This window comes from Chanos chanos, chromosome 8 (genome assembly GCF_902362185.1).
Source record: "Chanos chanos chromosome 8, fChaCha1.1, whole genome shotgun sequence".
NCBI lineage: Eukaryota > Metazoa > Chordata > Actinopteri > Gonorynchiformes > Chanidae > Chanos > Chanos chanos.
The window spans coordinates 16,224,336-16,238,275 of NC_044502.1; the positions used below are offsets into that span (position 1 = coordinate 16,224,336).

At 39.1% G+C, this 13,940-nt stretch overlaps 1 protein-coding gene across 1 annotated transcript; it reads left to right on the top strand.

Moving 5' to 3' along the window:
- The first annotated feature begins 949 nt into the window (after positions 1-949).
- Positions 950-13,665, top strand: moxd1 (monooxygenase, DBH-like 1). The gene is made up of 12 exons (XM_030782936.1): positions 950-1,213; positions 2,743-2,889; positions 3,344-3,511; positions 4,714-4,797; positions 7,191-7,370; positions 7,741-7,843; positions 8,587-8,753; positions 9,056-9,247; positions 9,685-9,744; positions 10,675-10,817; positions 13,007-13,175; positions 13,513-13,665. Exons 1-12 carry the CDS (start codon positions 950-952, stop codon positions 13,663-13,665), a joined length of 1,830 nt encoding a protein of 609 aa, XP_030638796.1.
- The last annotated feature ends 275 nt before the right edge of the window (positions 13,666-13,940 follow it).

The window sequence follows — 13,940 nt, forward strand, 5'->3', positions numbered from 1 at the left end:
CACATTGTTGGATCTGTTACATCATGGGTATCCATATGGTGAATACACATAAACAAATATACAATTAAATGCGTGTAAACACAAAAATATGTGAAAAGTGTTTAAAAACAAAATATACTTGATCATAGCCAGGCTATAGTGCAGGTCACAATGCGTAAACATGAAATAAATAGCATTAAAGCATAAAGATACAAAGATAAATATTAAGAATAACAGCTAGAGACACCCTAAGTAGGCCCCTTCAGACCTATTTGTACGTGAAAAGTACCATTTATATTAGTGTGTCTATTATGCAATTGCAAATCATTTAATTGTTGTGTTTTTACAAATATTTTTACATTTTAACTTAATTTTACAGAATTTGGTTTTGTTTGTTGTTGTTGTTGTTGTTGTTGTTGTTGTTTTGGTTTGTTTGTTTTAACACCCATGAGGTGACAAAATTGTTTTCAAGACTTATCTTGAGGAGCTGTTAGAGGTTTTTGATGTTATTTTAAGGAAATGTTGATGCTTGTGCGAGTTCTTAGCTTCTGTAGAACTCTCTTTATTTCATTCAGTTATGCACAACCATGTCTCGACTTGTCTCGGAACTTGTGAAGTAGAGAAGTTGAACTTGTGACTTCTCTACCCTGTCACATTTCTGGTTTAAACGCAATTCATACGACAACGGTAAACAGACCAAATGAGCAGAAAAGCGGATCAGAGAGAGCTGACCACAGGCACAGGGAGTGAGACGTGCCTCGTTAGATCAAAGGGCCCTCGCACAAGTTTGGACAGTTACCGAGGGAGAAAGAGATATTTGGTCCCGCAAATGCTGGAAGGGATCATTCGGTTCCAATGCAAACCAGCAGACAAGTATCCTTCCCCCCCCCCAAAAAAATCTGTTTCATAAGAGAAAGTTGTCTCAGACCAGTCGGATTTGTAGTCAGTGAAGATAGTTATTTCCGTTAATATGTTTTCAAGAAAGATTTTTGGTGCTCTGACTGTCCTGAGTTCAGTGTTTTTTTCAGCGTGTTCTCATGGATTTAGACATTCGACTGTATTGGATGCAGATGGGAAATACCACATTAAATGGAAATTTGACCAAACGACAATAACTTTTCAACTAGAAGTGGAAACACAAGGATATGTAGGATTTGGTTTATCTCCCAACGGTGCGATGGCGTTATCCGATATTGTTATCGGTGGTGTGTCCCACGGAAGACCCTACCTCCAGGTAACCCAGAGATTTCTGCTCTATTTGCTGTAAATGCCTCAAAATGTATTAACAGAGTACCCTAATTTACCACTGGCACGCCACCAATTAACTTTTCATATTAGAGACAAATTTACAAGTGATCAAACGAAGTCTTTCAAATTCTATCCTGTTATGTATAATTGCCATGCCTGTAATATTACATTATAATACTGGAATCTTCAGCACCCCGAACGCTCTTTTAGAACTGAAGCGTTGCATTTTTCAGACAGCGTGTCTATTTCTTTGGAGTTCGTATTTTAAAAAAAAAAAAAAAAGAAGAAGAAGAAGAAGGAAAAAAAAGCTCGGTCCAGGATGGTGATGTTAGGCAACAGGTATACCTGCCACTAACAGCACTAACATTCTTAAAATAATATTGCATCCAGTGACTGACCATATTGCTGTACTCATGTAAATCCGCGGTACTGCAAAATGTTATTACAATTAGCTACAGGGGCATCATCCAAACAGGAATTTCCTGTAACGGTGGCGCTCATTTTACCCCCAGACACCGCTAGCGGAAACATTTCATGACATGGATATTGAAATCAAAATAAAACCCATTCAGTTTAGTTTGTATTCATTTTGGGAAACGAACCAATCAAATCTGTAAAAGCTCTTCAGCTGGAGTGGTTGGCGTGGTTTAAAAGAAACCAGGAAGCTGTCCTGTGGCGATTTGTAGTGATTTGAAGGGATTTCTGCAGTGCGCCAAATGGTTCAAAGGCAAGCTTACTGGAAATGATACGGATTTTACCTATTGCTACGCTGACCCACAGGGAGGGAAAAGTCAAGACTGAAGGGAAACTTGTTCAGTTCAAGTTCACAGCTCAAGTTCATTCCCACTGACAAAAGAAAGAGGTTAGCTAACGTGGGATGAGAAAAGTGCATTGGCACCGTTTCTCATTCAAGGGAAAAGTGTTACTCCCCCCACCCCCACCCCATTATTGCTTCAGTGGCAACTTAACGTAATGAAGTCCAAAAGAAATATTAGGACTGTTTGTTCACCATGGTGTTCCTCCGTTAAACAACAGGAATTTGCATATGGCTTGCTCTGACAGCTGAATTTTAAGATATTACCCTCATATACTCTCAGTTCTTTACAGCTGAAAGAAATGTTACCATTTCAGAACTCTTTAAATGCACCAAATTCCCCTCAACAGAGTTGTCTTAGCGTAAGAACACAGCCGTGAAAAGATTAGAGATTGATGGACATGTTGTTCAAAATGAATACAACTCAGTAGCACCTGATGTTTTATTTGAGTGATCTATCAAGAGTGGTGTAAATGTTTATGGGGTAAATCACATGATCAGTGTCCTTACTTGCTCTGACTGTATGGTATCAAACCAAATATTTATTTTTGCTTCTGAAGTAGCTCTCAATGCAGTTACATAAATAAATCGTGTTTTTGTGTGTGGCCTTGTAATGGGCAGCAGTGAATTTGAATATCTTCATATATACCAAGACTGATTGTTATACCAAGACAGTTGCGTCTTATCTGCTTTTTAAACAGGATTATTTTGCAGACCACAACAGGAAAGTTCACAGAGACACAATGCAAAGCTACACGTTGCTGTATGCAACGGAGAACAACACACACACTGTCCTCTCCTTTAGTCGGGACCTCCAAACTTGTGATGACAATGATAAAACAATCACGGTGGGTGCAATCTTCATGCTATGAATTGGCTGTTAGGCACAGAGTCTTAGGCACAGGAAGTATTGGCATATATTTTTCTATATGTATATAGCCATGCTCTTTAATCGGCAATTATAAATGGTCCAGCTGAAAATGCTACCTGCTATTTCATCATAATGGATATGCTGGGTGAATGTTTGGATGCTCTTAAAACTACACAGTTTGGAAACAGGTGCAATGTACATTTCTTTCGTGCAAGAAGAGATAACAAAGACCTGTCGCCACCTCAAAGATCAATGTATGAGAGTCTTGATCATTTCAAGTGTCGCTCTCAAGGTTTCCGCCTTCTGATTGCTCAGATAGAGGCACTGGGGTCTTTGGCCCGGTAGTGGGAAAATCAGCTTCATGACAATGCCTATTGTAAAAAGCACTGCATGTATAATATCAATGTCTTATTCCCTGTAAACTGTTTTAGGAAAGCACAGTGAAAGTTATATGGGCTTACCACTCTGAAGATGTTGGGCCTTCAGGACCAGCTTATCATGGTGTTTACAGAGGGAGAAAGAGTCTGCGTTTGCTAAACCCAGGCACCAGCACTAGCGTTCCCCAGGGGACAGCTTATTTCGACCTGCAAAACCGTAACGTAAGTGGTCTGGCTTGAGCAGAGTAACTCATCTAAGAACCTGTTACACTGGTAATTATTAAGGTATCAAAATAAGTAAATTAATGTGCTTTCAGGGCACCCAACTGGCTTGTGTGTCACAAAGAGAAAGTTGTCAGTGTGGGTTGGGGGGTCTGTTAGACCGAGTACTCGCACGCTCTCATTCTCTACCGTGTCCAAGCACTTGCCCAGTTGCATGAAAATCCAAGAAAATAAGCTCAGGCTCCACACTCGTTTTGTCCCCTTGTTAATTCACAAGTGAAAAGAAGCACACATGTGCTAGGTCTTCACTCTCCTTGAGTGATGCACACTCCATGCAAATAAAGCCAAAAAGAAAAAGTCTATGCCGTGATCTGTCTGCTCTCTTCTTCATACCCATGGTCTACTTGCACAATCAGCATATATCTTTAGAGGTTTGTGTGCAAAATTTACACCAATTGAATCTTTTGCATACCACACAGTGTCATGTGGTCAACATGTTTCCACCTGATGCAGCATCTTCTTTCCAGGTGTAATGGGGGAAGAGTAGATTAAAATATAGATTGTTTGTGACACTGGCATTTTTTAAGACAAATTATTTTCAAAATAAGGAGCTGTTCACAGGAAAGATGAGGTATGATGATAAGTGCATAAGCCTGTGTCGAGAAAATGTGAGAGCTGCAACTGGCCCACATTAGTGTTTGACCAACTGTTTTACGACCATGGCACTCACTGACAGTGCTAATGATATACAGTTTGGTGGAAAGTAGTTGATGTATCAACAAATCAAAGGCATGGTGGCTTCATGGTGAACAATGAAAATAGCTGCATTTAAGGTGTGCCGGCAAAACAATATATATATACACACACACACACACACACACACACATATATATATATATATATATGTGTGTGTGTGTGTGTGTGTGTGTGTGTGTGTATATACATATGTATATATGTGTATATATATATATATATATATATATATATATATATATATATATATATGTTTCAGAGACTCAAACCAGTTTTCTATAGAAATTTTGCAAACAAGCTGGTACTTTCTTTTGACATTGGAAGTGTCCATAAATATGGAAATCTTTTTTTTTGGACAGTTCATGATATTATTCTATTATGTCAATAACAGAAACAGTTTGTTTGAGGTGAGTTTTAGTTTTCTTCCTCCCCATTTTCTCCCAAGACAGGTTCCAGTGCCTCAAAAGGACACAACTTACTGGTGTCAATTGTTTAAAATCCCACAAGTGAGGAAGAAACACCATGTCATAAGAGTGAGTAGTCATGTTATTTTCATTCATTCAGCTGTTGATTCATATAGTAGGTTGATCGAACTAGGTTGAAAATCCAACATTTACCCACCTAAATCCGTTTATATGTATATTACATTACAAAGCTGTGATGAAACAGTAGGCAATATATTTGAATTTGCTTTGTAGAAATAGCTACTAAGTTGCTACAATGAAAACACACTTTACACCTGTATAACCATGTATACATGTATACACATTATGAGGTTTCACATTTAATGACAGAGTAGTAAGATTTAAGCTTACTTCAGGTCATATTTCAAAGCAGGGAAGAACAATCATAAAGTTAGACTGCATGTTTATTTTACTATTATTCAGTGGTGCAATCTGTTGGTGACTGATTTATGCATTTTCATGTATCTGTTCTCCCCCGTGATTACTGACGTCTCTGATGTGTGTCAGCCATATCTGTACTCCCTGTATTTTTACATTCACCTACTGTTGTTTTGGGGGGGTGAATATTACTATTTTAGGTTAGACACGTTATTCAAATCCTGTAACCAACTCACAATTAAATAGGATTCCGCAAACACAAAACCTTTGAAAGATGCTCACAGGGATTTTACGTGGTAGGACCCTCAAATTAATATCAAAAGACTCCAACCGGGACTTTATAGGCTTTATAACAGCCCCCCCACCGCCTGCAATTTTTGTGAGGGTGGCAGGGGAACATGTCAGAATGAGTCACTCTGCCAAGTTTGCACTCCAGAGTTGAACTGAAAAACAGTTAATCTCCATCTCACCATACCACAGTACAGTAGAACACAGACAACATGCTTCCTGATTGCCATGGTTTCCTATTCATCTGACCTCGGAATGGTGGACGATGGGTCAGATTGCTCGCAGCGCACAAAGACTCTCCAGTTTAGACTGCTTATTAGGGTAGTGACAGAAATGCTAGCATGGCCTCTTCTTTCTCATAGCACACAGCAATCTGTGGTGCTGTGGCAGAGCTCTGGTCAGTGTCCCCAGTTAGGTCACCATGGTGCTATTGCAAGGTCTGAATATGCTTCTGTGTGCTTTCACTTCATTTTTGAATGGAACAGATGTGTAATGCTTTGGTCTGGAAAGTCCCACAGTAGTTTTTGTCAATGTCTAATTTTGGTTTATATCATAATCCTAAAATAAATAGCCTTGGGTGGAAATAGAATGATGACCTACGCTATGAGTGAAATAATTTCGCAAATATTGGAGTGGATGAGAGAGAGAGAGAAAGAGGTATAATAAGCATGAAAAATTATCCTGTTTCTCAAATTAGAATGCCATGTTCAATCACTGATTTCATTTCATTATGACAGTTACTGAGTTGTTCATTATCAGCCACTGTGGTGGGGACTCAATCCACAACCAGACCTAATGTTGAGAATTTGTCTTAAAGCCATGTCCCTGTATACATAATTTGTGACATACAATGAATTTATTTAATCCTAATCCTAACATGTAGCTCTGTTGGTTTTCCTGCAGATTTATTTTATCAAAATCTGTCCCACTGTCCTCCAGGTGTATTTTTCCGACCTTCCAAATTCATTACCTAATGTTGCAGTGGACTTTCCCATCTACACAAGCCAGAATAAGAATCACATAAAGGAATGTTTAAATATTTATCCACCATGTCTCTGTCTCCGTTTCCTGCTGTTTTTAAAGGAGAGGCCTCTCTGTGTGAGGTCACAGTGCACCCAGTAGGAGAGGAGTTTTATTTAGGATTTCAGTTTGAACAGAAACACCAGCTGCGGATGGAAGAAACAACTAAAAATCCCTTATTTCTGATTCCAGAGCTCACTGGGCTTCAGTAACCTTGATGCTCCCCCTCAATAACTATAGCTTCCTGAGGGGCTAAAAGAGAATAAAGAGTTTTTCATGGTAAAATAGCCTTCATAATAAAGTGCCAGTCATACTTTATGTGGTGTGTGTGTGTGTGTGGTGTGTGTGTGTGTGTAGGTGTGTGTCCCTCATAATTGTATATTTTTGTGGTAACTCCAGTAGTGTGCACGGTAAGTACTGCACCAATGCATTTATTGCACTTTAACAGTTATTGCAGTACATAAGTGTGTTATTAGGTTTGTTTAAGCACCTTGGACTACAGTGCAACATTCTACACTTACACAGAAGTTAAACTCTCCCCACACAGGCAGTATTTATATATACAGACAGCAATCAGTGGAAACCTAACGCTTTATATAACAGGTTTTGCACATGACTGTACACTCTTTTTCATCTGTGGTAAGTTAATGTCATGATGGTTTGGTTGTGGTATGTTTTATTTTGTGATAATCTTGTTTTGTTTTTTGCTGTTCATGGAGAGTTTTGGTTCACAGTCTCGATTTCCCTCCTGTCTCTTCTCTGGGCTGTGGTTTCAGATTGAGCCATTGGTTCAGAGGGGCCATGAGAGCTTGGTTCATCACATTCTGCTGTATCAGTGTGACAGCTCCCTGAATGAGAGTGACCTCAACCTGGGGCATGAGTGCTACCACCCGAACATGCCCAATTCCTTCATTACCTGTGAAACAGTCGTCTTCGCCTGGGCCATCGGAGGGGAGGTGTGTTACTAATATGAAATAATGTTATACATTCGCTCACGATTTCTGAATAAATCAGATTAAGAGGAAACATCTATATTATTGGAGAAAAACTGAAGTAACAAGTATTTTATTTATTTTTTCATTTATCTCATTTTTTTGCAGAATTTTTTTTTTTAAGTTCATGTTATTTGAATTAAATCTATAACAAATAGCATCCACTGCTACCCAACCAAAGCTCCGCAGGCAGGGACAACATGTGACTTGACTACCAGTCGCCTCTGAACACTTTTCCCTCAGTTACTGTTAATCTCAGTTACTGAAAAGCACATTGCCTTTGGAATATGTCTTTTGTAATCCAGCCCCGAATTGATAGATATTTTTCTTGCAGGGATTCACCTACCCTCCACATGTGGGTCTGTCTATAGGAACTGCAATTGACCCTGTCTATGTTTTAATGGAGGTCCACTATGACAACCCATTTCTTCAGAAAGGTATGTCATGCCACCAACTACGTTAACTCGAACTACGGTTTATCCAAGAAAACACACTGGTGCCCCAGATCAAAAAATACAGTCCAAAAGTTTAAAAATTTAGGTAAAAAATACAGCACCTACTTCAGGGTAGACATTTTCTTGGTTTAAAGACTAAAATGTGGAGTTGCTTTGATTATTGCATATACTGAATATAAACCATATGGTGTCCCTCCCGTTATGAGGAATTTCAAGTGTGTCAACAGTAACATCTATATCAGTGAATTAGTTTACCTTTGAACACAACCACAGTGTCATGCGTGTCCATACAGGTATGATACAGGCAGAAAAGTTGGCAGCCTAGATTGACCTAATTACATATAATAACCCTTTCATAATTCACCATAATTAACCCTTTCATAATTCACCTGTATTCACCATCTGTATATGTGTACCACATCATTGATAATTCACTTATACTCTTTCTTTCTTTCAATCCAAATTCACCTTTCACACTTGGAAAAAATAAAATAATAAAGCAAGTTCCTGCTCATCTCACACACTATCAAAGTAAGCCTTAATATGTCATACGCACATACACAGGAAAATGAATTAGCCAAAATGAATTAACCCAAATTGACCATAAACTCATAGATGAACTCAGTTCTAATTTAAATCAGCCCCAGTTCAATTTCTTCTATCTAAGTCAGTTTGTATTCACCATGCCTACATATATCGCCTTTGGTCTTTCCTTCCATCCTCAGGAGTGCTGGACAGTTCTGGGCTTCGTCTGTTTTACACAACAACGTTGAGGCGTTACGACGCTGGAGTCATTGAGACGGGAGTCTGGGTCAGTCTATACCACATGCTTCCCCCAGGGATGGATGAGTACGTGACAGAGGGACACTGTACCCGAGAGTGCCTGCAGGAGGTATATTTCTTTCTTAAATATTTAAAATAATATTAATACTTGCTTTTGGTATGTCACTTACTAATCGATTTATTGTAACCACTCTGCTGGTTCAGTGATTAATTCAAAGCAAAGTGCCACCGAACTTCTGTTGGGTTTCGCATTGAGAGCTCTACGAGAGAACCAGCCGATATTAAAAACAAAATTTGCAAATGTTTTGAGTATTACAAATTATCTGGACTGTGCAGTAATGTCACATCTCAGTAAATTTACAGAGCTGTTTCAGTGACAGTCTGCATCCGTCTCATGTTTTGTGTCGTTAGTCTTTGGATAGTGAGATGCCAGAAGGGATCCAGGTGTTTGCAGTTCTGCTGCATGCCCATCTGGCAGGCCGAGCCATCAGAACCAGGCATTTTCGGGACCAAAAGGAGCTGGCACCCTTGGCATATGATGATGAGTTTGACTTCAACTTCCAGGAGTTTCAGCCCCTTAGAGAGGAGAGACTGCTGCTGCCGGTTTGGTTCATCACTTTCGACAGTTACAAATCAGTCCATTTATTTATTGTAGTTTTTGGGGGTTTTTTAGGATTATCTTTGAAGGTAATAAACACTGTTTTTCCCAGTGGCAGGGACCATACAGCACAATACTCTCATACTGCATGTGAACAGCAGGCAGACTCTCTCATTGTCGTTGTACTGATGTTACTGTAGTTCAGCTGACATGCCACAACATGTTACTGCTTTTTGTTTGGTATTAATTTTCTTCAAACAGTTCCTCTGCTCACAGTTTACAGTTCTCATTAAACCGTGCATTTAAACAAAACATTTTTTTGTATCCCTCACTCTCAGTCAGTTTTTACTCAGTATTGCTTAGTAAATATTTGATTTTCTACTTTGAGAAGTGTATGCTTTGTTGAATCTAACCTTCATGTTTTCCTCTTTCTTCTTCACAGGGAGACAATTTAATCACAGAGTGCAAATACAACACAAAAAGCAGAACAAATATGACTTGGGTAAGACATACTCCAATCTACCTCCTTGAATGTCTCGACCATTCATTCTACAAGATCACAACAACAGTCTGTGAAGAACAAGGCTTACTCATGTGAACATGTAGTCGTTTTGCATTGATGAATATATTAACTGTATCTAAAGGACGAATAATCCACAGCAGTGTTTGTTAGGGGGAGCATGGGCCAACTAGCTTGCTTAGTTGGTACTTTCAGACCTATGTGTTAAAGGTTTCCTGTTCCTGGCTGAACAGTATGTCTGCAAACAGTGCCTCAGGACTACAGATGGATCCAGCACAGAGAGCTATGTGGAGCTGCTGGCAGCTTTTCAAACAGAGACATCAAACAAGCAAATTACTGACAACTCGAGCCATAAAAACTCAGCAGCTTCTCCACTGGAAAGACTCCACTTCTCATAAACGGCAGCGCCAAATCGCTGGCATTTTGGAGTCTCATTAGACAGAAATTCATATTAAAATGTGTTTCAAGGAAATAATTTAATAAATTGTGGCTCAGTGGTTGCAGTTTCAACTCTGTCCAGATTGAGGCGTGAATTGGCATACACACCATATGCAGTTGAAAAGCTCATTCCATTGTGACTTTTTTGGATTTTACTGACATTAAAGTTTCTATATTAAGTGAATTTTGACAATTCCCTTAGTGCACTCCTTGCAGTATTATTAGAATTACTTCTTTAAAGTGATTTTTGGTGGTAACACAACACTGACTCCCCTTCTAAAATCTCAGAAGAGCCAGTGTGGATAATTCAATCATGAATGTAATTTTTAAAAACCAAGACTGATATACTCACAAAACACTTTCTCTGGGTCTGTTTTTATTCATAGCTTTGTGTGTGTGTGTGTGTGTGTGTGTGTGTGTGCGCGCATGCATGCATTTGAGATATAATTATATTTTCTTTTTTTTCTTTTTCAGGGTGGTTTGAGTACACGAGACGAGATGTGTTTGTCCTATCTTCTTTACTACCCCAGAGTCAACCTAGCCAGGTGTGAGAGTCTGCCAGACATCAGTGGTCAACTCAAGTTCATTGGAGTCAAGGAGATACAGGTGCCCGTTGTGTAAGTCTGTCAGTATGCATTACAGTCGGGTAGAGAGCATACACTTTACACTACCACTGCCATTACCAATCAGCAGTGTATTCTACCATTTTCATTCAGGACTAAGCATTCAAAGTGTTCCAGGCTATGTTATCATTACCACAGATCAGTGGACATTATTTGTTTAAGGAGCCATACAAAGTTAAAGGTGCAAGTTAAAAATGTTCAAAGTTAAAAATGCTCAGTAAAAAATATCTAGTAAAAAATACACAAAATATGCCCCTGATTTGAGAGGGAGGGCAGACTGGAAATTGTGGTGAGAATATGATACTCCCACAGAGTTACTAGGAGATGACATTTTTTGAAGGTGGGGGAAAGATTGTGGAAAATCTGGTTTGGTGGTCACTATAGTTATTGTTTTTCCAGACAAATAAGAAATGCAAGAGCCTCAGCACTCATCTAAATGAACTGAGGAAAACAAAGAAGTACTTTCAAATCCTAAATTTCTGGTTTGACGTGTACAGCACCACCAAGTGGCCAAATTATTTTATGCTTCAGTGCAACCTTAAAAAAAAAATAGTGAGAAAGAGAGAAAGAGAGTGACAGGCAATTAGAATCATTGAATGAAAATGGCTGAATTCTCCACAAATATACATTATCAGTCAGCTTTTCCCTTGTGTCTGTTGTGGCCAGGGTTTAAAAATCTACATACTCTAAACCTCATTTCATCACTCAATATCATCTGGTCCTCAGAGAGACATAAATGAGTAAGTGCAGTACGTTGGAAATGATACACAGAATGTCTCTGCTTTTAAGTCTTGCTGTCTGGTTTAATAGAAGAGAGTCTAGATCAGAAGGTTTTACTCACAGTCTGCATATTGTTTGTCCTCATTAAATGAATCACTGAAGCATCTGGTTTCGCTCTTGTAAACTCTATTTGTGCCTCACAACTCATAAAAAACACCAGTTCCCAAAGAGGGGTCTGGCCCAAAAGAAAAAAAAAAGAAAAACAGACCGAAAAACTTGAATCCATGACTGTGTTTCTCTGTTTTATTCTAAATATGACAACAAATCATCAAAGCCATTTTTGTTTCAGCTAAATGCATGTGGATGGGACAAGTCCATGACCTTGGCCACAGCCATGAAATGTGCCACGGGCTTGTTTTTGTTTTTGATTTGATTTGTTTTGTTTTAAAAAAGGTCATCTAATGGTTTTATAAACCATCTTGTACCATGTTTGTCTTTGCAAACAAGTCACAAATCTATAAGCACCCGAGTCTGACAGAGTTAATATTAAAGCAGTACTTTAGTACAATATTTCATTTTCCAGATAATTCACTATTTGACATTACAGCTATTGTGTATAACGCAAGTATTGTTTACAACGTATGTACACGATTTTGTAGCTACAACCATGGTCAAACTATAATTTCTCAATCTTATACAAAGAAATAATTAAATCCTGCAAATGGTGCCCACAAGTAGGCCATAGTTCAGCACTAAAGCTGTCTAGGGACCGTACAAACCGATGTCCATTTGAGCTAATTGCAATGACTGGGCCCCATTTTCCTGTAGTGCTTTCACTTTTTTATGACATCATTGCCCCGCCCTTGCATGGGCCTCACTTGTCTGGGTGAAAGAACATGCACTGATGAAAGTTTGATTATTAGAACAATGAAAGTTCTGATGAACAGAGACCTTTTACTCCATTTTTTCATACTGTGACCATTTCTAGGAATGAAGGGAATTCGGAAAGGTCAGGGTTAAAGCAGTTATAAACAGCTCTAAATCCACATTGTCTCACACTTTCTCTCACAATCTTTCATGCTCTCTCTCTCTCTCTCTCTCTCCCTCTCCCTCTCTCTCTCACACACACACACACACCAACAAAACCCTCTATTGTCAAGTGGGCCGCCTGCCTCCAGCTTCTTTAATTAGGGAATGAACTACCCCCTTTCTCTTATTTTCCCTCCTAAAACGTGAGCTAAACAGCTTACCGCAAAGCAAGACAGGCACTTACATCACAGCTAATTAGCAAAAATGTAGCAAAAAAAAAATCTGTCCACACAGTCTCAAAACAGAAAAAAGTAGGTTTCAATTAATTTCATTTGTCACATGTTAGGCAACACATTTCATTTCAAAATACTCCCTCACAAATAAAAAGCCCAATCAAAAACTGTACTCACTGTATCTTTGTTTCCCTTGATAAGGACTTGGCCCTTTTTGATAAAGAGTCCCAAGAGGTATAGCAACCTCTCGTTCACTGAAGCAATGGACAAATTCAGGTGGACAAAGAAGAGGGGGAAAGCGTTTAACGAGGAGGTGCGGAAACTCTCTGTGAACGTACGCTGCTCTAAGTGGGGCCAGGATGAGTGGACGGTGAGTAACAGACAGAGAACAGGTGGGGATCAGGTGACAGGAGTTAGCCCCAGCTTTGTATTAACACCTGCCTGGTAATATAATTATTCAGGACAAAAGATGAATAAGCCACTCCTATGCTTGCTCAGAGTGAGGCCCCCCTCAGTCAGTCCCATGGGGTGTAGTATTTCAGAGCTGTTTATTCATTTAAATGCTGTATTTCAATTTGTAACCATTTTGATGAACTTAAACCTTTTTAGGACTTTGTAAACTTAAAAAAGAAATATGAATTGGCAAGTTTAAAGAATGCCTTTGTCATATGCGATAATGCATATCTCATGTTTTTTTTTCTCATTAGATTCAGGGTATGATGGTGTCTCCACCTGTTGTGAAGCCCTCAGCCAGGTCTCCAGTCATGGCTTGCATGAATGGCACAGGATCACAAGGCCTTGCCTCTTTTCTTCTTTGTTTATGTCTACTATTTGCCACCCGGATCAAATTTACCTTCTGATTCACACTCTGTCTCCATGACAACACTCACTGTTTAACTTTGGCTGATGGAAGAAAGACATCAAAGCCTGTGTGATGTCATAATTCCACAGAGACTCTCAATGGCTGGCCTTTGAAATGGCTGTCTTTTCTTTATTGAAATGGAAAATACCTATACTCTGTACAGTGAGTGTGAAAAAAACATTCAAGGGTCCATCCATTCACAGGGCAACAGGGCCTCTCACACTGAAAAAACAAAAGTCTACTGTATTGTAATTAGCCCTGGTTAACTAGATA